Source organism: Empidonax traillii, unplaced genomic scaffold (assembly GCF_003031625.1).
Source record: "Empidonax traillii isolate 1590-97213 ecotype Southwest subspecies unplaced genomic scaffold, ASM303162v1 scaffold264:size1143063, whole genome shotgun sequence".
NCBI classification, from domain to species: domain Eukaryota; kingdom Metazoa; phylum Chordata; class Aves; order Passeriformes; family Tyrannidae; genus Empidonax; species Empidonax traillii.
The window spans coordinates 189,210-215,821 of NW_020955457.1; the positions used below are offsets into that span (position 1 = coordinate 189,210).

General features: G+C 36.3%; 1 protein-coding gene across 1 annotated transcript in view; it reads left to right on the forward strand.

Annotated features, from left to right (window-relative positions):
• LOC114060201 (lipoxygenase homology domain-containing protein 1) overlaps positions 1–24,531 on the forward strand; it is a 104,980-nt gene extending 80,449 nt beyond the window's left edge. The window contains exons 27-31 of the mRNA XM_027889520.1: positions 1,484–1,736; positions 7,545–7,786; positions 10,355–10,481; positions 12,090–12,238; positions 24,292–24,531. Coding sequence (XP_027745321.1) covers positions 1,484–1,736; positions 7,545–7,786; positions 10,355–10,481; positions 12,090–12,238; positions 24,292–24,531 — 1,011 coding nt within the window. The remainder of the gene's footprint in view (positions 1–1,483; positions 1,737–7,544; positions 7,787–10,354; positions 10,482–12,089; positions 12,239–24,291) is intronic.
• The last annotated feature ends 2,081 nt before the right edge of the window (positions 24,532–26,612 follow it).

Here is a 26,612-nt window from a genome sequence, read left to right on the forward strand (position 1 = left end):
TAGTGTGTTTAATGTAGTTCCAAATGTCTTTATACTGAAGGGAAAAAAAGAAATGCAATGACATCGACCAAAAGTACATTCTTGCTAATGCTGAGGGAGTAGGCAATTTAATGTATTATTATGAGAATTCATTGATAACAATGGGCAATTATGACCACTGTTGCCTAATGAATGTTAATTATTATCACAAAGAATGAAACTAATGATAGGTCCCTTTCTCAGAGAGAGTTAGCTGTGAAGGAACATGAATATTAGCAATACAGGCTATTTCCTCTAAGTCAAGGGTCATGTAGACTGACAAGAAAATTATATTTGGCTTGGAACTACAAAGAATAAAATTAAAAAGCAATGAGTGCACCCAAAAAGTTATTTGCAAGATGTTCCTCACAGCTAGATCTTATTTTGGTCTACATATACATTGCATGCAGGAGTATAACTTGCCATGGTAACTGTTTGAGGAGATTGTAGATATAACAAGGTAAAAATGCTGGAAGTCCTAAGGCTGTGATAGGAATAATAACTCTGATGTTTTCTTTTTCTGATCATATTGTAAAGAATAGTCTGACACAGACAGTAGAATGGACCAGATGACATAATTCTTTCTAAAAATCATCTCTTCCTTTGTTGCTTTCTGGTCCTCATGCTTTTTCCTGCCTGGTGGCAAACTGGTTGGCAACAAATAAAAATTATAGCGTCTGTTTCTACTATCCATCTGGGTTTTTTTAATGTCACCCACACACATGCCCATGTATCTACCCACCCACTCATATTATCTCTCACACAGAACACATTCATTCTCTCACTCACATAATTTATTCATCCCCACATGTACTAGTGCAGTTGCCATTTAGCTTTTGTTTACTGGTAGCCGTAGCAATATTTAAACAGATGTCTATTTACATCCGAAGAGCACATCAATTCTTGCCTGTATGCGTGCACTGCCTTAGTTATAGTTTCTAATGTCAGTATCTTCCTTTGTTTGCAAAGTCATCAACAGTGTCAGTATTTCTGTTCAGAGTTGAATAATACAACATTTCCCATTTGAAAAAAAGGATGTCTTAGAATGTAAAATACTTTGAAATATTTTAAAATAAAATGCCTTATCTAAACCAAGATTTAATTTACCAGGTCTCTTCTGATACTTGAAGCACTTCCTCTGTTTGAGTTATGAGGAAGTGGTTGAACTTCAATTTTCATGAGATTTCTGTAATTTTTTTTCCTACCCAAAAATGTTGAATGTTTTTCATAATAAAGCCTGGGCTGCAGTGATCATGAAGAATTAAAAATGTACATATTTAAAGATAGTTTCTGAACAGGTTCTCCAAATATGAATGCCAGCCTATAATGTCCTTCCTTACTCTCAGAAAGGAGAAGATACTTCAGCATTGAAAGGAGTCTGCCTTTCCAAACACAATCCTCTCAAAGATGGAAGATAAAATATGGTTTAATCAGTTTGCTATTCTTTTTGCCTCTGCTTTCTCAGGTTTCTATCTCTGAAGTGAGAGCAGTAGACCTTGGACAGTTAAGCAAAGTCCTTGTTGAGCACCATAATGAGGGTTATGGAGCTGGATGGTACCTGGACCAAATCGTCATCCATGAATCAGGCAAGACTGATGACCAATATGTGTTTCTTTGCCAACAATGGTTAGACAGTGGAGTTGGTGATGCACAGATGAAACGAACATTGAAACTACTTGGAAAAGTTGGGAATGGAATGTTGACAGGAAAGATTTATGGTAAGGACCAAAATCCCCAAAACTCAACTTCAGTTTTAATTGTAATTTTTAATATTTTTTGGTTATTTTTAAGGCTAAAACCAAACTACAGAAACAATATAGTTTGAATGTGAATTGCATCTCTCACACAAGTTGTCTCTCTAAACACTTTCCTGAGCTGGTAAATACAATTATAATGTTCAGAGAAGAAAGACTAGACCAGAAGGGAGATATTAAGTGATGGAGGCAATGAAGGAACTATGTTTTCAGTTGAAGCTAGAAAAAAAGCTGAAGCAGAAAGAGGTAGGTTGGTCCATATGGCAGTCAATGCAGAGCAGAAGGCTCCTGCAACAGTGATGAAATCACAAAAAGAGATACAAAAATGCTTTTAGCAGAATGAGATTTTTTCCGTATGTTCATATATTTGCAGAAAGCATTTGCTTTTATTTGCAGTTTTCTCTCTTACTTATATCAATGGCACAAGTTCTTGCAAACAGTTAGTTGACCTAAACTCAATATCCTATTCAAATTGTTAATTTAAAAAAAGACTAAAATTCAGAAACAAATTAGTGAAAACATGGTAAGTCTTTTATACTTTGCCAGGGTACTGGATTTCTTAGCACTCTCACATGTCTTTTTTGAAGAGGTGTAAAGTGTTGGTTTGAGTCCATTTATGAAGTCTGAATCAGAACTGGTAGACCAAGCTATGTAAAGTTTAATCTGAAGGTGTGAATTTGCATTCTGTATCAGCCATTTTTTCAACTGATTTTTATTAATTTCTGTACTCCTGTATATTTTCTTTTATGTTCAGAGAGTTTTCTATTATACATAGTTGCAGACAAAATTAGTTCACATTTAGCCACCTGTAGTTAGTCCACTAGTGGATATCTCATTATCATCTAAGGAAACAGAAAAATAATGTCACTGAGACAACAGAACAGAATGCCATGGAAATATAGGCATAGGATGAGCAGTTAAGAGTGGTGTCAATTACAGAATAAGAAATAGATGTATTGTACCACTGTTAAGTACTCTACATCTCTAATAAATAGATCCCATAGGTGTCCTACATAATCCACAGAGTGAGGCAGGCGTCTTCTGAGGGTAATTCAGAGCAGAAGTCCAAGGCTGGTCAAAGTCTGTTAAATCTTTCTTCACTGATAATGTGAAAAGTGAGAGAAATCTTGCATCCTTGTTTATGCACCTTGATTAGTGTCTGAATGTAACTGTAATGTTAAATATAAAAACATTTTCCTTCCTTGGTTTTCCACATACACATAGTCCTCAAAAATGTCAGTGTAGACTTGATAATAATTTCAAGTCTATGGTTATCAATACTCAGCTCTGTATCCATTGAAAATCATTTCTGGTTGGGGTGTATAATAATTCCAGAAATAATAAGACAAGTAAGCACAGAGCCTATGAAAAATGGAGAAATAAAAGACTGATCAGCAAAAAATGACCTTAGGGGTCAGAAAATTACTAAATTCCAAGCTGACTCAGATTTTATAAAAGAATTAAAACAAATAATAAAGGTTCTTCAATCATTTACTTATGAAAAGAACCTGGAAAGATGTGTAAATATGCATGAGCAATAGAGTCCAGACTGAAGGTGATGTAGCTAAAAACTCTAAAGAAATAGAGTACTTTATCTCTCTTTTCATTAAGGAACTGTAATGTTGGTCAGGGGATTAAAGATTTTAAGTACTAATGGGAATGAGGTCATTGGCAATTGTCAAATCTAAAATGCAAAGAGAACTTCCAGTTTCATGTAGTCAAACAGTGACAAACAGAATAGTCATTAGTCCAGAATACTAAAGGATTGAGTAAATGAAGTAGCAGGACTAACAGCAAGGATTTAAAACAATTTGATGAAGACAAAAGGTATGACTTGGCAATAGTAAAGGTAATACCTCCTTCTAAAACATAGAAAGCATAATGTAGGTGAATATAGAATTAGTAATTGTTCACATGAAAAGCTTTATAACACACTTTAAAGAAAAGAATAGTTAAGATAATAGATGCAAATAGGAAATGAGGAAGAATGCACCATGACTTTACTAAAGATAGGACGTAAAACAAGGCGATACTCTAGAAATATTGTGCAGTAAGACAAATGTAATAAATTCTAATCTGTCCAAATGTCAGTACTGAATTTTATTTGCTTTATGAGAAATTATTAGGAAATCATAATAAAGTGAAAACTAGTAGTAAAGGAAGAATTGTAAAGGCCTGGAGAAGAGACAATGAATATGCTAACAAATCTGTTGATGCTAGAAAGCTGAGAGTTCTATCAGGATATGAAGAGGTTGTGTGATAAACTGAGAACTGGAGGAAAACAATGGAACTAAATTCTGTGGCAAAAAGCTTGTATACAATTAGGCGTAAACCCAACTAGATATTTGAGCTCTTAATTCTGATACACAGTCCTAATTTCCATTGTAGTGTGGGTTTTTTGTTTGGTTAGTTGGTTGGGTTTTTTTAAAATGAGGAACTAAGTAGTACCTTATAGTCTAAAAGCTGTATTTGATCTGTGTCACCATGTTTTGTAATGATTTCTGCTACGCACATAGCAGAGGACTACGAGAAATATCTGGGCTTGTTATGTGATCACAGGATAATTTCTGAGGCAGTAATGTCATGTAGCTATGGGGTTACTGTCACCCGGCAATGTATGGAGGCATTATCAGTTAAAATCTAAGTGATTTACTACCTCTACAGAGAAACTGAGATATTTCACCAGGAGTGCTACGTGCAGTTGTGGCCATCTGTGTCCAGAAGGACTGATTAAAGCTGGCATAGTTCTAAAGACATTATGATAACTGAGAATATGGCAATTCTTTGTTGTGAAAGGGCATTGAAAAAACTTGACAGATTCGGAATAGCAAATTAAATGCTCAAAATGGACACAATCGTGATCTATAAAATTAATGGTGGTTTATACATCAAGGAGGGAGACTTGTTATTTAAGCTAGTAAAGTTGTCATAAAAATAAATGGGTTTCAGCAGTCAGTTAATGCAATTCTGAGAGAAGTAAAAGATTTCTGAGAAAGAAACAAAGAAAGAATAAATTTTTAGCATAGCACTCTTTGTGTTAGGTTGAACCTGGCTGGATGCCAGGTGCCTATCATGGTTGCTCATCATTCCCTTCCTCAGCTGGACAGGAGAGAAAAAACATAATAAAAGGTTTGTGGGTCAAGGTAAGACAGGCTCAGCAATTACTATCACAGTCCAAACAGACTTGACTTGGGGAAATCAGCTTAATTTATTACCAATCAAATAAGAGTAGGATAATGAGAAATAAAACCAGATCTGAAAACACCTTAACCCTCTTCTTCCCGGGCTAAACTTCCTCCCAATTTTCTCTACCTCCTCCTATCCAGCTTTTCAGGGAAACAGGAAATGGGATTTGTGTTCAGTTCATCACATGTTGTCTCTGTCTCTCCTTCCTCTTCAGGAGGAGGACTACACACTCTTCCCCTGCTCCAGCATGGGGTCTCTCCCACAGGAGACAGTCCTCCACAAACTTCTCCAAAGTGAGTCCTTCCAACAGGTTGCAGTTCTTCATGAACTGCTCCAGCATGGGTTCCTTCCTCAGGGTGCAGTCTTTCAGGAGCAAACCTGCTCCAATGTGGACTCCTCTCTCCACGGGGCTATAAGGTTTCCATGAAGTCACATCCTCCTTCAGACATCCACCTGCTCCATCTTGAGGTCCTCCATGGGCTCCAGGTGGATGTCTGCTCCACATGGACATCCATGTGCCATAGGTGGACAGATGCTTCACCATGATCTTCACCATAGGCTGCAGGGGAATCTCTGCTCCAGTGCCTGGAGCACCTCTCACCCTCCTTCTGCACTGACCTGGGGATCTGAAGAGTTATTTCTCTTGCATTTTCTCACTCTTCCCTTTTCCAGTTGCAATTGTGCAGGTCTTTTTTCCCGCCTTTCTTAAATACCTTATTCCAGAGGCACTATCACTTTTGCTAATGGGCTCAGTGTTTGCCAGTCGTGTGTCTGTCTTGGAGACACAGACCCTGGCTGTATTGGACTTGGTGGCCTTCTAATGGCTTCTCACTGAAGCCACCCCCGAAATCCCCCTGCTATCAAAACCTTGCCATGCCAACCCAATACTCTGCTTTATACTAAGTTAAAGAGAAGGAAGGAAGCTGTTTTTAAATTGTATCTTGACAAATTTATCAGAGATTATGGAATTGAGTTTAGGTGTTACAGCAGCTTATGTTACTGTATGACAACAGGCATAGCCCTTCCATTCACCCTTCCTTGGGCAGCTATACACCGATAGTTTAAAAGCTTAATATTTCCGTACTAAAGGGCTACAATATCTTAGAGTATTTCACAGGGGATATGATAAATTTTAATTTGACTTCCGTTTTTTAATGGATATAATTGGTTTCATTTACATTTAGTGTTCATAGATGTGAAAATGGTAGGTATTTAATATTATTCATCAAGCCATAATATTGAAGTTATTTTAGATGATTTTACAGATGGTGAGTACTAAATTTTTACCTTCACCAAGTCCTGGATTTATGGCACAGATTCTCACCTGAACTACAGTAGTAAAACTTTACTAACATTAGTTATATTAAGAGACAAAGACTTTTCTGTCATGTTTAGGAAGTGAAGTTTGAAGGTTTATGGACACAAACTCAGAAAGTCACGGTTTCCGTTACTCAAAGTAAAATAACCTGTTTTACAAAACAGCTACTTGAAATTATAAAATCCATACTTAGTCTTGCTTTGCATAAGCAGAGCTAATAAAAAAATTCTACTCATTTCTGCTACAGCCCAGGTGACTAAAGACTTGGGTTTTCATATTTTTTGAAATTGAAACCATGATCTTTGGTAGCCCTGAATTTTCCATATATTCTATTTACAAATATATATTGAAATATTAAAGCTAGCTAAAGCAGCACTGAGATCTTGTTGATGGGTACAAGTTTCTGATCGTCAAAACTCTCTTACTGATTAAAGGGTTAACTAAATATCTGTTCCATATAGAGTTGCAGAAATTACTTAGGAGCCTAACTGGTATCAGTCTGCAGTCCTTGTGAGTCTTCAGGGGACTGTCAATTCACCTATAATGCTTAAGTGACTAAGTGATTCGAACGACACATAGTAAAAATACTAGTTGAGTGTTTCCTGTGTCTGCAAAGTAGACAAATCTAGGGACTGTTATATAGGATTATTTTTAAACTCTCAGCAAACATCAGTTCTTCACAGAAAAAATAGACAAGGTTTTGTATTTTGCTGTTATGATAACTGTAGTGGTCTGTGATAAAAATGTCACATTTCAGACTCTGAACCAGTTTATCTAATTACCATCTCATAGTATACATGGAGCAAATTTTAACATGTTCATTTAAGTAAATCCTCAAAAAGTTGAAAAAACACTGACCAGTAGTATCTAATAAAATACATGATGCTTTTGAATGGTGATTAGTATAGAAAAATAATTATATATTTAAAATCATCAGAGGAAACATTTACAAAGGGGAAAAAAATCAACAGATTGACCTTGCTCTTCATAAGTCTCAAATACGGAACTGGCTGTCTTACTTGCACACTTTTCTTGGACTGGCCCATCTCTAAAGGGTCAGGTACTGCTATGGAAAGGCTGGTGCCCAAATTTGCTTCTCACTAAATCAGTGATAATAAGTGAACCTGTTACATGCCAATATTTGAGCTAAGTACAAAAGTGGGAATGTGTTGCTAGTCATTCACTAACTTAGCCTGTTACAAATTGCTGTATTATTTTGGATATTCAGCAAACCCATTAATTTTTTTTCTGCTGTTTTATTTCAACAGGGACTTGGGATGTCCTTGTTACAACTAGTGATATTTCTTCTAATTCCATGAACCCTAAAATGTCTCTAACTGTATGTGGTGAAAAAGGAACCTATACTTCAGTCATATTTCCCAAAGGATCCCTTAAAAAAGAACAGATTTATGAGACTTCTATTGAACTAAGTAAGAAATTTAATACTATAATCAAAGTTCGCCTAGAAATTGAAGAAGCTGGAGAAGGAGAAACTTGGCATTGCTGTGAGGTAAAAACTAATACCTAAAGCGATTACTTATTGTGTCTCTATTTTGTTGTTGTTGTTGTTGTTGCTTTCCATATTTTATGGTTATGGCTTCCAGATTTCAGTTCTGTCTGAAATTACATAATCTTTAATCTAATTTTACACCATTTGTAGAGTGGTAACTTCAGAGATTGCTTAAAACACTTGCTAGGATAGTGACGGATAACAAAATCTTATAAACTTGGATGGATTTCTGGAGGGCATGTATACAGATGTGCCATCATCGGTAGCATATCCAGTGATATCTTTTCAGAACTGTACCCACTGGCATCCATTGCAATATTTACATAACTTCAAATTGGCTGTTACATGTTGTAGACTCAGTGATCCAAGGCAAATAATTAAGCTAGACACTAGGAATGCATTCTGATGAAAGTATCTGCCTTTTAAGTTGGCATGTGAATAAAAGAAGTGAATAGCAAAAGTGACAATCTTTCTTCTGATGTCCAAGATGCTGAAGCCAAAATCTGACATCACATCGAAATTGCTGTGGCACCTCACTATACCGAAAAAAAAAAACCAAACCAAAAACAAACAAACAAAAAAAACCACTTTATCTTTTTATGTTGGCAAAATAAAAAGAATTCCAAAGGAAAGAGTCATCTTCTTTCAAATTGCAGAAACACTTTTGCCCATTCACGTTTTTGGTTTGTTCTCATTAAAAGCTGGAGAAAAAGTAATTTTCCTGTCCAATACATGATATCAGTGAGCTGAACCCTCTGACATTTAAATGGTAGGCAGGTTGTTAATTTCATCTTCATAGCCAGATGAAATAGTCATCCAGCAAATATATCAAAATTAAGACTGCTTCTGCAGTATTGTAGGAGACAGTGGATCACAGTAAAAATTTCAGAACAGAAACTTGGCAGTTGAAAACAGTGACATCTATTAATCTGCTTTAATTCATTAGCTCAGGACAATGACTCAAAGCTGAGTTAGAAAAAAATCAGCATCATTTATATAAGTAAGGAAAAGATGCACATTTACCTTAGGTAGGAGGAAGAGGCAGAGAAAGAAATTATAAATTTCCCTGCTTCGGGATACATGTAAATTATTTGGGTTTTAGGAAGACATCTCCTCTTATTCCATGGTTTCTATAGGAGGACTGGCTGAATTCTTGTATTAGGATTCAACTAGGTTGGTACAGGAGATTGTGGATAATATCTATTATAAGAGACAGGTTATCAGTCTATTTACACTGCTGGTTAGAATCAGTGTGGTCATTTCTATGCTATTTTATCTTGATTTTACAAGATTGCACCTCCAGAGAGCCTGAGATTTCCCCCTATTGAAAGTAAAGGAAGGTGTAGTTGGTTGAATTCCATGTTTAGATTTAGAATTTGTTCTTATAACCAAAACTACAAGCTAATTATCTTGATGTTTTTGAGGAAGTTGAAATCAGTATAAATTAATGTTCAGAACAAAATTAATGCTTTATTTCTGTAACATGTAATAGCTAATATCTTTATTCTTGCTTCTTTCACTTCTTGAAAAAATAAAGCACAGTAAATGAAATCTGTTTCAATAAAGTGTTCAGGAATGTAGATATTATTATTAAAGAGAAATTGTGCTAACATTATACTTCAAAGTACACTTAAAAAAAATCTTTTCAGTATGTCTGTCATAATGAAAAATAGTAACAGTCTTTTGAAGACAAAATAATGCCACCATCTCCCAGTGATGATTCCTAACCAAAGATGATATTGCTTACTGGGTTAAAGGTTTGGACATTTTAGTGAGTTAGGTCACGAAGAATTGTATGAGTGAACTATCTGTGCCCTTTTCAAAGCAGGCTTACTTTGTGCAACTTTTTTTTTTCAAATATGTTGTCTGGTTGATCTTTAAATAGCTTAGAAAAAGGAACTTTGTCTTTTAGTGTAGCTGGTACTACCATAGTGAAAGTTATCTTCTTATTAAAATATGTTTTCTTATTGTAGGAATAAGCTGCTTAACTCAGGAACAACATGTGTATAAACATTGGTTTATACACAGAATTTCACAGAGAATAAGAATACTTAGTATGATACTCTATATATTCATGTGATACGTATGTGCTGATATATACATATGCCATAAAACATTCCTAATTTCTGTTTTTCATTTTTTTCCCAGAAACACTTCTTTTTCTCTCTCCTCTTAGAATAAGAAAACATTCTGCACTGAAAAATATTGTGGCATATTGACATTTCTCAGAAGCTAAAATGTGCTCATATCAACACTTCTTTTTCTTCCATATGCTGGATGAATAAGATACATGAAGGAACCTTTTCTGAACAATTCTAAATATTTTTTCCCTTAGTGCAGTCTCTACAGCAATAATGTTGACAAGATATTGATAATGTTTAATTAGGAAAGGTATCTATTCCTTCTCATTCAACAGGTTGCTTTCAAAAACATTTTAGAAAAGATTATTTCCTCTTATTTTTAAATATTGAGATGATGTGTCATAGCTGTTTAATAGCTTGTCTTTTGCTGTAGTTTGCTTTAGAGTGTAACAGATGCTGAAGTTATTTGGTTTTGCTCTTTGCTAAGGTAAAGCTTCAACACAGAGAAAGTAAAAATGTTCTAGAATTTCCATTTTGTCACAACTTTGCTGATGAAGAAGGAGGAAGAGTGACTGAGCTTCCAGTTCTCACAGCTGGCTCTCCTTTTCCAGCAGGTTTGTCTCAAATCAGAAGCACTGTTGGTCAGTGACAATGGCTGATTTTCACAGCAGTCCAAAGGACTTATCAGATATTTTCTACTTATTTCAGCCTGGTGATGCATGGCAAGGTCCAGTCCACTCCAGTGTTTAAAAAACAGTATCTCAGATCCCATAACTGAGCACTGTGCATTCAAGTCTGATTGGTATCAGTTTGTGACACATAAAAGAACAAGCATATGGCACTGAAACCAATATAAAGGTTTTGAATGGTACTCAGAGTTCAGGTTTTTCTCAATGATATGATTTGGTTCTCTCCCAAAGTAAACAAGGGAAATCCAGAGGAAATAATTCTTATACTGTAATTTCAGATAAGAAGGAGATCCATGGCCCCTCACAACCAAACTGTTCTGTTTGTGTTCCCAGAATTTCAAGCATTCTTTTTCTGTGACCTAGCAGTTGTATATCATCAAACTCCATCAGAGTTGTGTTAGACCACCTGAAGACAGGATATTTTTAGTTTGCTCTGTGTTTCCTACAAGGCTTTATAGCCAGAGTTAAAGGAGAATGGAAGAGCTCTTGTCCTAAATGGATATTCTACCATGAGAATATCCCAGTCTCCTCCAGAAGTTTAGGGTTTAAATCAAGCACAAGTAATCTCTATATTCCTTGCCTTTTCTGCTGTGCTTTAAAAGTTAGTATCAAACAAAGCACTAAGGCAGAAGATTCTTGAATATGAATTTGAGAAGAGTAGTGCTGGGATATTCTCTGGGAAGGCTCTTTGCTTTTAAATACTTCTTAAATTTCTTTCCTTATGGAAGAGCACAGATATTTAAATCTTTACAAATGCTGCGCCTCCTTCCGAGGAGCATTTAACAGGAGGACGGATACTCTTTTCTTTACCCTCTCCCAAAATTTTTTTTTTCTTTTTCAATTGAATATTTTGGGGATGTGACATCTTTCTTATTTTAGGGGGCAGGTAACAAGTGTGTCTTGCATTTCTCTGGTCATACAAACTTTACATAAGCAGCCATTCAAGAAATGCTCAGCCGAAGAGTTTTCAAGATGACGTGCCAGAGAAATACTGTGTGTTCTTGGACATGTTATCTCCTCCGCTGAGGCCAGTAACTGCAATGGGTACAGTGTAGAGCAGCCAGCCACTGACTAAACCATGATCCAGAGGAAATGCAAAAGTTGCTGTCTTTCTGGCAAATTTCAGCTTCTTTTGAACTCCATAAGGATCAGAGCAGAGATGTGCTTGTTGAGTGATTTAGCACAGCCTAGGAACTATTTAATTGGAATGTTATATATTTACTTGCATACAAGTGGTGATCAAGTATTGTTTACACGTTTTTATACCAATCTCTGATGTGTTTATTTTTCTTTCATTTTTTCTTCTGCCTGTGTTTCAGGCCTGGTCAAACTACTTAGCTTATTATTCCTTATAATAGTGGTTCTTAAATTCTAATTACAATGCATCTATATGCTTTTCTAAGCATTACAATATAGTCTTCTGATCACACTGGGTAGGATGAGAAATTAAAATATAAGAGTAGTAATTTATTAAATAATATATTTTTTAACTGATTAAGGTTTGGTAAACTGTTGATCTCTTTTTCCCCACAGTGAAAAGATATGTTCTCTACATCACCACGGGTCAGGAACCTGGGTCAGGAACAGATGCAGATGTATATGTCATGTTGCAAGGGCCTTTAGGAGATACTGGCAGAAGAAAGTTAATCAGAAAAGGAGATGACAATTTCACTAAAGGAAAGGTATACTTACAGTTTCTGCATTAATTTTTTCACTTTTAGAAATCAGTCCAATTCCTGTGGACTTAATGGGAGTAGGGCAGTCTACAAAGTCCAGTTTGCAACCCTCTGCAATTGAATCAGTATCAGTATCTCTATCTTATGTGGGAAAATTCTGATGCTTATATAGCTGATGTTAACAATACTTAAAAGTAATAAATTGATTATATCAAGTGCTTTAAGATTCAATTTTGCAAATATTGAAGGCCTTCAGTGACACGCCAGTGGTTTTCCTGCATATTTTCTTCACAATAGAGCCATAAAGAGACTCAATTTCCTTTTAATACCTCTTCTCATGCCATTCTTCAGACTATGGCACTTTTCCCTGGCTTCTGCTGCCTACCCCTCAGTCTAGCTCTTGGTCTCTCTCCAGACGGTCAGACACTACCCTCCATAATTTTCTTAGGTCTATTAAGAGTGTAATTTTTTCACTATGCAGGCGTGAGTCTTGTAGCTCATAGACATAGACCAGTCAAAGGACAACATAACTTCCAGAGATGCATTTCCCTGTTGCACTGTCAGTATAAACAGAAATTAGAGGGAATTTAGGTACTCAGTGTGCTGCAGAAACATGGGTAGATTTATGTCTTTGACATAAAACCTAGTCCCTGTTGGAAGATCTAGACACAGGGAGTGAAATTTTCAGCTAAAAAAATCACAAGATATTTTAACCATAGAATAAATAAATTATTTGTGTTTACTGTGGCTCTTTATTTGAAAAAAAATTTGAGGATTGCAACAATTTAATAAAGATTCTGAAACAAATATCTGTTATAGAAAATTTGGGTTGGAATAGTTAAGTTTAGAAAAACCCACCTGTGTCTTGCAACCATTCAGAGATGCTGAACATATTTTACATGAGACAGTGCTACTTGTGTGTGTTTGCCCTGATACCTTTTTAAAATCTCAGTGAATATTGTGGCCATGATATTCTAACATGTCTTCCTTTCAGAAATAACATGCAGTAGTAAATTATTTCCTTCTGTTGATGTTGGCTGCCAAACAAATGAGAGTTTCTTTAAGGATGCAGCCTTGCAAATAAGTGTAGATTGATAGCCAAAGAAGAGGCATGATATGTGTGATTAGGAGGAGCTCAGATCTTAATTACCCCCAGCCTCATCAATTTAGTGGGAATTGAAAACGGGTATTCTCTTACTGGATTTCACCTACTTGAAATACTTATTCATAAGAAAAGTATAAAGAGTTTAAATATCTTTCAGGGACTAAATACTTGTGGATAAGGGTACTCAATTTTAATTAAGTCACATTTGTTTTCCCTAATTCTGAAATTCAGATTATGGTTTACTGATAAGACGATTTAACTGAATTTTAGACCTGTGATCCTTTTGTTCTCATAAAGTTAGTTTAATTCAAATTTTACTGGATTTCTCCTTAAATCATAGTTCCACAAACGTGCCATCTGATTTCTAGACTAGCAGCTTTTAATGAAGAGGGACCAGGAATGCACATCCAGAAATGTTACCTAAGAAAACAGAAGTGAACCACAAAGATTTATAACCTGGAGGTTATTTTTATAGTGTTTGTGTCTATTTCAGTGTGGCTCAGAATTTTTCTGTCTTACAGAGTAAGATGCAGAGCTGGCATGCAGCCATCTCTTCATTACTTTGACATTTTATAGGAGCAGTGTGTGAATGTAACACAGTATTCTTATATTTCTAAATGTAGATATCAGCATTTGAATATTTTAGGGGCCTAAAAAGAAATTGCTTGTAGATAAGAAATAGAGAAACACATAAAAGTCTTGATTCGCTCTTTGTTCTGTGAAAATAAATTAAAGGTATTTGGTTAATTGAAAACTGTAAAATGATTCTGCAAGCAAGACTCCTGCCTCTGCAGCAACATTTTGTTCGTGACATGTTTTGGAAATTTCCCAATGTTTTCTTCCCTTTACAAGTAATCTCCAAAAAGACTCTCAAGTGTAGAACGTCTCTTTCTACACCAGCCCAATCACATATTGTGCTGAGCACCCCTGCAGTCAGAGAGTCTGCACTTGGTGGTTTAGGGGATTTGGAGTATAACAGGCAGAATTTGCATTCTGAATCTTAACAGTTGTTCTGACATTTTAAAATGTGCTTTTCCTTGCAATAATTTTCCCCTTGACTATACAGTAACAGCTAGTGAACTGGAACAGTGTTTCTGTTAGAAATCACATCAAAATATGGTGTTAGTCTCACAGAATGTCAGGGCTGCTACAAGCAACAGTTTAGCTATGCAGAAATACATAGAAATGTTTAAATATTCACTGAACTTTGCAGTGGATTGGAGATATTCTTCTCTCATTTAACAGGCCTTTTATTTTCATGAGCTGAGTTACATGGTAGTAAAAAAGTGAATTAGCTTCTTATACCTGAAAAGTTGCTTTGCGCCTTTCTAAAGGCCTTACACCTGTGAAACCATCAGAGTACTGGTAGATAAAGTAACGTGTATAATATTGTTAATTCATCAGTATGCGCCCTATAGCTCACCCTGAGAGAGAGCAGCACTGTCACTGAAAGAGCTGAGCTTCTGGTGACCTACTCAGACAAATGAATGTGAAGACTTGTGCTGCAAGAACCATATTCTTTCAAATTGTTATGACACTGATGCCTTGTTTGATGTTTTCCTAAAAATCATAAGGATAGACAAAGCAATCTCAGCACACTTCTCCATGCAGTTCAGTTTTCATGAAGTCCTAATAGTATTTACTCATGCTTCATGAGTCAGTTTAAGTCTTATAAATGTTACGCGCTACAAACACTTTCTTGAACCAAGTATACTCCGCATAGACATTCTGTGAAAAACAGAGTCCAGTTTTGGAAAATCCTTACAGTATCTCCATATTGCTTCTTGCACCCAACATTTTTCAGCAAATCTAAGCCCTTGTGCTTTTTTTATATATGGTCTTTGATAGACTTGCTGTATGCTCTCTCATATGGCTGTAAATTACCCACAAATTTCCTCTTTGAGAATGTGTTAGTTTTCTTTTTAGATCAGTTCCATCAAAACCAATAAACTATTCTGAATATGTTATGACTGATATTTAAATATTTTAATCTAGGTTTTATGAAAGTGGCCAGTATTTTAAGTACCCCAAGTTACTGAAGCACTAAAATCTCTGAGAATTTTTACTTCATTCTATTAGTATTTGAAAAGATATATCCTTTATCCTGCCCTATATTTAGACATCAACTGCTCAGGTTGGTACCATGGTAACTGCAGCACATACAAAAATTGTCAGTGAGAGGTGACTGTTAGTGTTCAGTTTCAGTACTCACAGATTAAGCATTGACAATTAAAAAAAAATACTTCAGGAAAAAGTCATGGTGTGCCAGAATACACTAAGATGGGTCAGAATGTGGGACAGTGTACTAAGGCCACTAGTAGGAAACCAGTATTTGCATGTAGTGTTGCCATCCCATCACAACGAGAGTGCTGCTAATTTGTAGCTGCAGATAAACCTTCTCTTATGGAAAGCAGGTCTGACATAATGATTAAATAATTTCAAAATGCCATTGATCCAAATGTATGAATCATAGTGGTAGGCTGTTGGCCAAGTTAATATTGTACAGAAGTGAACACTAAATCAGTCTGGTCATCATAGAATCACAGAATTGTTTAGGTTAGAAAAAACCTTTAAGATCAAGTCCAGCCATTAACCCAGCATTGTCAGGTCCACCACTAAACAATGTCCCTGAGTGTCACATCTACACGACTTCTAAATACTTCTAGGGACGGTGACTCACCCACTTTCCTGGGCAGCCCGTTACAAAGCTTGAAGCCCCTTTTGGTGAAAAAAGTTTTCCTAACATTCAATCTAAACTTCCCCTGTTGCAATTTGAGCTTGTGCTATTGCTGATTACGTGGTAGAAGACACCGACACCCACCTGGCTAGAGCCTGCTTTCGGGTAGTTGCAGAGAGCGTCCTTTTCTCCAGGCTAAACAGACCCACTTCCCTCAGCCGCTGCTCACAACACTTGTGCTACAGACTTTTTAAACAGCTTTGTTGCCCTTCTCTGGACACGCCCCAGCTCCTCAGTGTCTTTCTCACAGTGAGGGGCCCAGCACTGGTCACAGGATTTGAGGTGTGGCCTCACTAGTGCTGAGTACGGGGGAACCATCGCTGCCGTGATCCTGCTGGCCACACTATTTCTGATACAAGCCAGAATGCCATTTACCCTTTTGACCACCTGGGCACACTGCTGGCTCACTTTCAGCAGCTGTCGATCAGCACCCCCAGGTCTTTTCTGCCAGGTATCTTTACAGCTGCTCTTCCCCAGTCCTGTAGTGCTGCATGGGCTTGTTTTGACCCAAGTGCAGGACCTGGCACTTGGCCTTGTTGAACCTTATACAATTGGCCTTGGCCCACTCATCCACCCTGTCCAAATCCCTTTGCAGAGCCTTCCTGCCCTCCAGTAGATCAAGACTCCCATCTGACTTGGTATCATTGCAAACTGACTGAGGGTGCACCCAATCCCCCCATTCAGTTCTTTGATAATTATATTAAATAGGATTGGCCCCTGTACTGAGACCTGGGGAATACCACTTATGACTGGCCATCAGCCAGATGTTACTCCATCCACCACCACTCTCCAGGCCTGGCCATCCAGCCAGTCTTTTATCCAGATAACAGTGCACCTGTCCAATCCATGAATGGCCATTTTCTCCAGGGGAATGCTGTGGGAAATGGCATCAAAGCTTTTCCTAAAGTCCAGCTAAACAACACCCACAGCTTTTCCTTGATCCACTAATAGGGTTGGTCAATCAGGACCTTCCTTTCATAAACCCACGATGGCTGGGCATAATCCTCCAATTGTCCTGCACGTGTCATGTGATGGCACTTGCGATGATCTGCTCCATGACCTTCCCTGGCAGGCCGATAGTTCCTCACTGCAGTTTCTCCAGATCCTCATTGCAACCCTTGTAGATGGATGTTACATTTGCTAACTTCCAGTCAACTGGGACCTTTCCAGTTAGCTGGGAGTGCTGGTAAATGACAGCAAGTGGTTCGGTGTGCACTTCTGCCAGCTCACTGAGTACCCTCAGGCAGATCCCTTCCAGCACCATGGACACGTGTGTGTTTAAGTGCTGCAGCAGCTTGCTGACCATTTCTCTTGGATTGTAGGGCTTCGTTCTGCTTCCTGTCTCTGTCTTACAGCTCAGGGGGCTGTGTATCAGGAGGACAACTAGTCTTGCTGTTAGAGACTGAGGCAAAGAAGGCAGTTAATACCTCAGCCTTTTCCTCATCCTTTGCCTGCCCTGTTGGTGGTACTCCTGGTTGCTTGCACTCCCTCAGGGCTTTTTCTCTACGTGTAGGGAGCTTGGCTGCCATTGCTCCTAGCCCCATCCTGTCAGCTGCTCTGGTTTGAGCTGTGGACTCTTGGGGGCTCTCTCTGCTTCCCCTGTGGTTCCCCCATTTCAGGAAACTCCCCAGTGCACCACACTGCAATGCTCAGCTGCTGATCATGCCAGCACTGGAGATGCTCACCTTGGCGTCTGAGTGCTAGTTTTGGTTACATTACGTTTCAATCCATTGAGCAGAAGGATTAATCAGATGGGAACTAGGAAAATATGGAATACATTCTTAGTGAAGGAAAGACTGGTGGAGGTTGCCCGAAACTGTGAAGAGAAAAGCAGAAAGAAAGAGTATAACTACAGCTTTGTGTAATCCTGGGAGACAATGGCAAATATCTGAGTAACATGCAGTTCTCAGCAATAACTTCAGGATGGCATTTTCCAGTCAGTAGTTACAGTCAGTAAGAGATTTATAAGGGGCAGACTTAGAACATACCATTGCAATCACCTAGCTTGCCTTCACAACACTGTCCAATGGATTGGAGCTGTGTGAATAATTAGTTTTGGTTTACTGACATGTTCTTGCAGGGAAAGAGAACATGTCAAACTGTTGCAAAAAATCAAAAACTGGACAGAACTAATTAATGCTAAAATTAAATACAAGAAAGGGGTGCTGTGTTCTGTCTATGTAAAGCTCAAAAATAAATCCCCATAAATGACATTTCTAAGTCTGAAATACTTGTCACTTAGTTTTACTTGCCTGTATTGTACACTTTTGTTCCAACATGATGATTTGAGCATTTGCTGCAGAAAGAGAGTGAAGTAGATGCTTCCAGGAGATGGTTACCTTCTCTCTTCATTTGGACATTTATCTTAAAATGAAATTAGTTATCCTCAGAGACTTCCTTCTTCTTTCTCAAGATTTTGCAGGGAAATCGTCTTACTATATAGACTTATTTTAGATAGACCAAGTTGGGTAAGTGAATTTTATGCTGTATTTTTTTCAGTTTTTTAAGAAACAAGATAATTTTAAAATAAAATGCAGCTGACTTTATTAGCTTGATGTACCTAAAAATCTTAAAATAGTTATGGTCAATCTCAGTCTGCATTTTTCAGGAAATAAAATATTCAATCATTTTCCTCATGGTAGCAAGAACTAAATAAGTTCAATCTAAGTTTAATAGTTTAGCCAATATCCCTAACAGAATGAATGGCTACCAATGCTGAAGTTTAAATCCAGCTGGAAACTTATTTCAAAGCTTAAATATCTTTTTTTTTTTTCCCCCAGTCTTAGAGATTCACACTATTTTGTGTCTAAATTTATCAAACTTCTATGAACTGAACTGAACCACACTTTCAACTGTTAGCCTGGATAGCTCTCTTACTAAACTTCTACTGCCTTTGACAGTATTTATGACAATAAGCAAATCAGTATGCCTTTGACAAGTTAAATAGATTATTCTGCTTGATTCATGTAAAGGAAGGCTTTCCAGTGATTTATGAACTTATAAATCTTTTCAGAGCACTCTTCAATTTAGCACCCTACTTCTTAAAGTGTCATAACTAGAGATTGTATTTGCATAATCTCTAAAATCTTGTTTTCTTCCAGATAACTCATGAAAATACTAAAGAGCATAAGCTTATTAACCGGCCTCACTGTAATCAAATGTGCTTGAAAATATTCTGTTTACAGACGCACTTGGAGACATACAAGTTAGACATTTTATTATCTCATTATTATATTGGATTACGGTGTCTTAATCAAAATATTATACAATCATATGCATTACTGAAGCTGAAGAAAGACACATCCACCCCCTTTTCTTTGCCTGTTAAACCAGATCTCAAATTTGGACTTCTATTAAATCAATCCAACAATCAGGCTGTATCAGATGGTTCAGACGTCTGTATCAGATGTCCAAAGTTATGGCTGTCTCTTGTTGGTTGACATTTGTTTATGTTTTGTTGTTGTTGTTGTTTTGTTTTTAAATTTCTATTCTGTAATAATTTGTGATTACAGCTTTAGATGTGGCTCATGATATTGGTCTATGTAAGCAGTCCTTTTGTGTTTTATTAAATGCATTTTACTTAAAGTCTCATTGAAATATCTTTCACTACTTAGCTGAATGGTCATATCTGCTGGTTATTATAAGATGCCACTATTCTTTCTTGCTCCTGCTGCTGTTCTGTGCATACAAATCCTGTTTCAAAAAGATTTTCTTCCAGTTATACTAAGCAAATTAACATAAGGTCAGTGCAGGGCAAATATTATTTGGGATTTTTTTACTGCCCGTATTCTTTGACTGATTCTTCACTAATTTTGTTGAAGATGAACAAACCATGATAAATGTAGGATATCAGAAACCTCCAATTATTCATTCATTCTAATTTACATTATTTTTTTTACTATAAAGATTTTTCAGTGAATTTCTGGATGAGAATTTAACAAAAACATGCTTGCTGAAATTTGAGTTTAAGAACAAATTTGGGGTTAGCTTTTTCAGGTGCAACAAAACTCCTACTTTAAAAAAAAACATTTGTACAGAACAGCAATTATAAGATGGTGAAGGCACACTCAGATGTACTGTTCATCCTTCCACTGAGCTGAGACTCAGTGTACCGAGTACTGCTGACAATGCTTGTCATCACTGCGGCTTACCACCCAAAGTTTTCACCCCTTTAGTCTGCTGGCACAGTGACATACATTTACTCTGTCCAAATGTTCATTTAGTTTAAGCAATTAATACTTTTAATGATTTGGACTTTCTCACTTGGTCTATCTCAATAAAACTTGGCTGGAGCTGATCGTGTGGCTATGCTGGCAGAGCTAAAAAGGTGATAATGTCCATCTAAGAGAAGGCAGTGATGTGACAAGAATTTGGGACAGGGTGGAGGAGTTCAGTTCAGCACAACTGGAAGAGGACATGGGACCACAGTCTGAAGGATGATGTTTCAGTAAAAGTAATTTTTCTCATTTGTCTCCTTCTACAGGAATATTCACAGACTGTTTCTGGTTTGGTCTCAGTGTTAGTGGGGCCTTTATTTTGCTTCCCAGTGTTAAAACTCCTTTGTTTTCAGTGGAGTTTCTCCAGATTAACAAGTGAGATCAAAATAGTCAGGCAGCAAATCAATAGGTTTGCTAAGCTTAATAGAAAAGGTCCTTTATCTAGACACTCTAACTCCTTTTCCAATAAAAGCCTATTAAAATGATACTAACATTAGCAGTATGGGAAATAGCTTGTGCATACAGGTTGATGAAATGAAGCATATGGTGTGTCTTGACTTGCCATTTTCAGTTCTGCTGGGAATACTGTCGTTAACCCACCATCAAAACTCTATACCATGCCTATAAAATGATTGGCATTTATAAAGGTAAATATTGCACAGTGACTGTTCAAATGCTTCTTCTGTTACAAGAGCTATTGCAACTGCTACAGATAGTGAGTAATATGTTGCCAGCACTGACACTGAAGAGTACTGAAGAGAGTCAAACCGGGTCATAGATTCAAAGGAAATGCTTAAAACATGGATCCCATGGGAAAACAAAAAAAAAAAACAAAAAAAACCAACAAAAACATTTGAAAGAAATTTGAAATGAAATTAAGAATTGTCAGTCTCAGCTACTCAGCCTTGGAGAGTATCTTTCTTTCTCCAGGCAATGTTAATTAGGAAAATTTAGTGGGCTGTACATTCACACAAATTGTTTTAATAGTATTCTGAGAAAATTCAATATAAGCTCTGCTGAATTAGATAATATGTATTATTATCAATATTTAAGGTGACTTTTCTCCTTTCAAACCTAATTTGATATTAGTAACTAAAAAACAATTAACATTTTTTCCTAGGGGAAGCTGATGAAGACAAGTTTTATATTCTATAGGTTTACTTCTCTTCTATGTGTTTTCCTCCTCTCTCTTTCTCTTTTTCGTAGAAGAATTAACTCTTCAGTAACTTAAAGGGTCCCCATTTGTTAGTCAAATAAGAGAGAGAGTATCATATGGCATACAAGACTTATCAACAACTTGAGTATTTCCAACAAATTATGCCTAATCTGTGGTCTCAGATGAATCCACAAAATCATTAACTGAATTATTAATAATAATCAAATTTCTTAAAATTAGAATGAAATATATGTCATGATCTCTCTGTTTGCAGACAGCTTGAGAAGAGCAAAGTGAATTAAATTTAGCAAATAAATTGTCTCCAGCAAATTGTTCTTATTACAGTTGCTGCTCCTTCTCTATTCTTTTCTGGTCTCTTGACTACAATAAAGCTCATTACACCACATAGGTTTTCAAATGTACACATAAAGAGAAAATATAATCTTGTCTGTGAAGTGAGTTTACCCCAATTGTCACAGTTTTTAGTCTACCTAATAGTTTATTAACTTGCAGTTTATTAGATGTCTGAATAATCTACAAATTTGACCATGGATTTCTGAGATTCTACATGCTCTAAAATGAGTTTCTTTAAAGGACACTTAATTTTTTTGGTTTTGCTTTGCTTGTCTGTGTGGCTTTTCCTTTCACTATTAAACTGTCTTTATCTCAGCTCACAGGTTTTCTTGCTTTAAACCTTCTGATTCTCTCCTTGATCGCTTTGGTGGGGGAGTGAGCAAGCAGCTGTGTGGGACTTGGTTACTGACTGGGCTTAAACCACAACAACCATGCATTAATATGAGCATAAGCATTTGCAAGAACAAGCAGCAATTTTAGAGATAAATTTTCACATTTTGGGAACTTAAAATATTTTATTGCTAACTGAGACAAGGGTCTGTATGTTTGTTACTTCAGTCTATCATCTTTTAACCCTATGTATTTTTAATACATTTTATTTTGTAAGGGTAAAAAAATAATTTTATTCAAGCATTATGCTATAATTTTACCAATCCTATTAAAGCAGTGGTCAAACTAATATCACAATTAAGGTAAATTAAGAATTCAAATTAATTGTATTCAATCATTAGATTAGTCCAATAGGTAATAAAATAAAATGATAATGTTGACACTACACATTAATTTTTGATATAACTAAGGAAAACATGAAGAGGACCCTCTTTATCTGCAGTCCTGCACTCCATCTAAAATATCACCCCTCCAATGTATTTGCTCTGCAGCTGCAGGACATTATCCTGAGACCCTCCATTGCCTTTTTATGCTTTTGCCAGTCTAAATTCACTAAGCAGCTGATAACCTTGACTCCTTGTAAGGAAGTATAGCTATTCAAGTGCTTCTTTAGCACTTTTTCCTTAAAATCATTGTCTCACTTTCCCATTTCACATGATAACTTTGGGGTGATAGTGCAGATGTGATGATGATTAGATGATGCACTGTAGCAGTTTTTGACTAACATCATCTTTCAGTATAGAAGCCACAGAGTAATTCAAAAACAGTTCGGTGATTATTTTTAGGAGACTGTTAAAGATGTAGTTCACAAACACACGTGCTTTCATATTCATATTCATCATTCATATGTACATAATTAATGAAAACAAAAATGTTAAGAACAAATTTTTAAAAATTCTGTTTCTGGGGATTCTTTAAAAAATAGGTGGTCATATAATATCTTCAATTATGAGCTCAGTATTTTAGCTTATGCTGGGTCTTGTTAAGGTGCAATCTGATCAGGCTGGTCTTTGTGACACAAATCTTTCATCAGTTCTCCAGCTGAAAAACCTGTCCAGGAAAGAAACATAACTGTGACTGGTGGAGCAAGAGAACTGCTTTTTTCTGTTTCATCTCTGCATAAACCTTTGAATAAGGGTTGCTGCCTTCTTGCTCTGGCAGAGCAACTTCAGTGTGAATTAGGTTGAGAAGACTTCTCAGGGTTCAAATGTTTTTCATCATTTTTTTTATTGCTAACTAGTCCCTTCAAAACATCTTTGTATCTTAAAATCATGCTGGAAATTCCATCACAAATAACATTAAATTTTAACAGTTATCAACCCCAATTGAAATGAGAGGATAATTCATAAATCTATAAAGCAAAAAAGGCGGAAAGTCTTTTTGCCAAGAGTTTAATCTCTGTTTTCCCTCTGAGGAAACAGGAGAACAGGTGAAGACCAAAAAATCCAAAATCCCATATTGTGGAACTGACACCATTTTCTTTAGGATTCTTACTTTGGTGTTTTAAAAAAAGTAAGACTATTGTGGACTTTTTAACTGATAGAGAATAGTGGAACTTATTTCAACATAACCATCTCTAATATTTTTCCTTAAATTCAGTTACTTTTATTGAAACCAATCATTCAAATTTATTCAAATCTGGAATGAAGTTCATCATTCTTTCCTAAGAAAACAAAATACCTTTCTGTGATGTTTCTTTCCACCCTTCTTATTCCCTGTATTTCATCCCTCAAATGATAGCCTTGGCGTATATTTTGTTGAGAGTACGACATGTTTAAAATGGTATCCCTGTAGATCATTAAACTTGAAATTTGGGAAGGAAAATCTCTCACAAACTGAGAATAAGCAGCTGATAAATCTGTGTGGGCAAAGAAGCAGTTTAGCTCTAAATTGTAGAACCACTAAGGAGATAAATCCTTCTTAAGGCAGGCATTTAGCATCTTTAAACTTGTTCTGGCTCTGTTCGTCTGGTTCTGTTGGTATTTATTGAATTAACAAAAAAATTCTTGCTTTTCTTATCACTTCTGCACTTCAAAATACACTGATAATTTAATTCCATCATTCGGTTTCCATATGACTTTTTGATTCTGAATTTTTCAGGTGGATGTTTTTCAAGTGGAAGCAGTAGATGTTGGGATTCTGCAAAGGATGGTGGTTGAAAAAGGAAAAGGTTCTGACTGGTTTCTGGAGAATATTATTGTGAAAGAATCATCATCTTCAGGGACAGAAACATTGTTTATGGCTCATAGGTGGCTTAAAGACAGACGCAATGGAAAAATATCTGCCTCAGTAGCTCTGAATGCCACAGGTCAATACTATCTTCAAACTATCATTTGCTAAGAAATTTGTTCCAAACTGTAGAATGCAACTATGTGATTTGCTTCTACAAAGAAGTTATGGTTTAAATTCTTCCAGTAGAAAATTGTCATTATATAGGGAATTAGTGCGTCTGAACACTGTTGTGTTTTAGTAACATTTAATAACCATTATTTGCCAGAGGATAATTTCTGCTTTGTTATTCCAGATTTACAGTGGCATAAATGGCAACATAGTTGGCCTATTTCTTTACAAACTGCTGCCTCTCTTAAGTCTTACTTTTACATTTGCAAACTATTTTTTAAGCTTCAAATACCTCTCCCAAATACTTGCTAGGCAGGGTGAAAATGAGGTAAAAAGTGGGGCAAAATATTTTTAAGCAGTGAAGAAAATGTCTCCATTGTATTGAAGATGACTGCTTTACAATATTTATGTTACGTGGTTTGGACAGCTTTTGCCAGAAACTGGAAATATTTTTGACTGACGCCATGTGAGTAATCAGTCCACAGAGGCACAGTTTTCACCCCACTGCCTGTGACTGCACTCTTTGTCAAAACAAGAAGGGAATGTACATCCTCCCTCTCTGCATCATGGTTTCAATACAAGCATGTATTTGAATGCAACCTGGTGTGCAAGATAAAACTGAACCATAGCACAGTCCAACCAGACCAGTAGGCAGTCAAAGCTCAGTATGTACCTCAAATACTGATGTATTTCAAATAGTCCTACCTCTAAGAGAAGTAATTAACAGTATAGATGAGTCCTTAGATTAGAGAAAATACTCTAGTTCTTTTCCACCTAGCTCCCAGGGCATCTCTGCTCACCATAGCAGCATTTGGCATTACTGTTCTTGTCCAGCAATAGCCTCTTGACACCGAATAGGATTCCAATTCAACCCGTTTCCTCTGCTTTAGCGTCACTAACTTTTGATCATTTGAAACCAGAAAGAAAAGGAGGAAGCTGCTATTGCACAAAAGCAAATAATTTCAGCTTTGTTTTAGATTGTATGTTGTGCCTTTTCTTTAAAAAAAAGAAAAAGGAATATTTAATTTCTGTTTCTACCAGACTGCATTGATTTGGACAAAGTGTTCCTGTGAGTTTCTTTGTACAATAATTGGCAAATCTAATCTGGGTTATGAACTCAAAAGAAGGCTTCTCATCTTCAGTTCAGGCCTCTACCTAATGTTTATAAACAGTTTTTGTCTATACCAAATCCCACTGAAATCAATGGAGACTAATATCAGTACAAGGACCATCAGCCCCTAGAATTGGCATTAAACACATCCAATTAGTGCTCATTCATCCAGAGCATGAATTGTACAAATGAAATAGAAATGCTTTAAAATGAAAAATACTTGAATCTTCATCTTACAACCATTTCATAGTAAAGAGCTAGCCCTAGAGTCAGTTCATTAAATAGGATGATATGTAGGAGATGACGCTTAAGTAGAAAATCACACTGTACACTTCCTAGTTAAATCTTTAATCTAAATGATATAATACTCAGTCAATTGCCTCACTAGAGATGAATACAGACATTTATTATCATATAGACACTGTTCTACAGAAAATATTAATTTGATCTTTTTTTTTTAATTAGAAATTCATGAAAGAAGGAGCACTTCTGCCTGGCCTTTAGAAAAAGAACAAATGAATTCAGGTATGGCTTCTGTAATTACATTGACTGTTTTATTGATCATTTCTGAAATAATAATGGGATAATATTTTCATCACAATATGTCATTACACTTACAAGTACTGACAATAGTTTCCCCTTTGTAGGAGTAAGAAATGACAATATACTTATACTTGATCAGCACTCAGGTGATATGCTCGTAAAATAATGCTCCCCATGTAGACTAAGAGTCCTAGAAATTTTATATCAGATAGCTTGGTTAATATATGAAAACAGAAACATCTTTACAATTTTTTTCCTTTTTATTTTCCCTATTTTATTTGTTCAGAAGGCAGATGGAGGTTTTATTTAACAAAACATCAAGAAGAAACAAAACCAGAATTTGAAAAGTTGTCAGAAAATATATCCAAAATGGTTATAGTTTTTTATGGAAGCAAAGGCAAGTCAAATCCAGTTTCCATGGAAAACA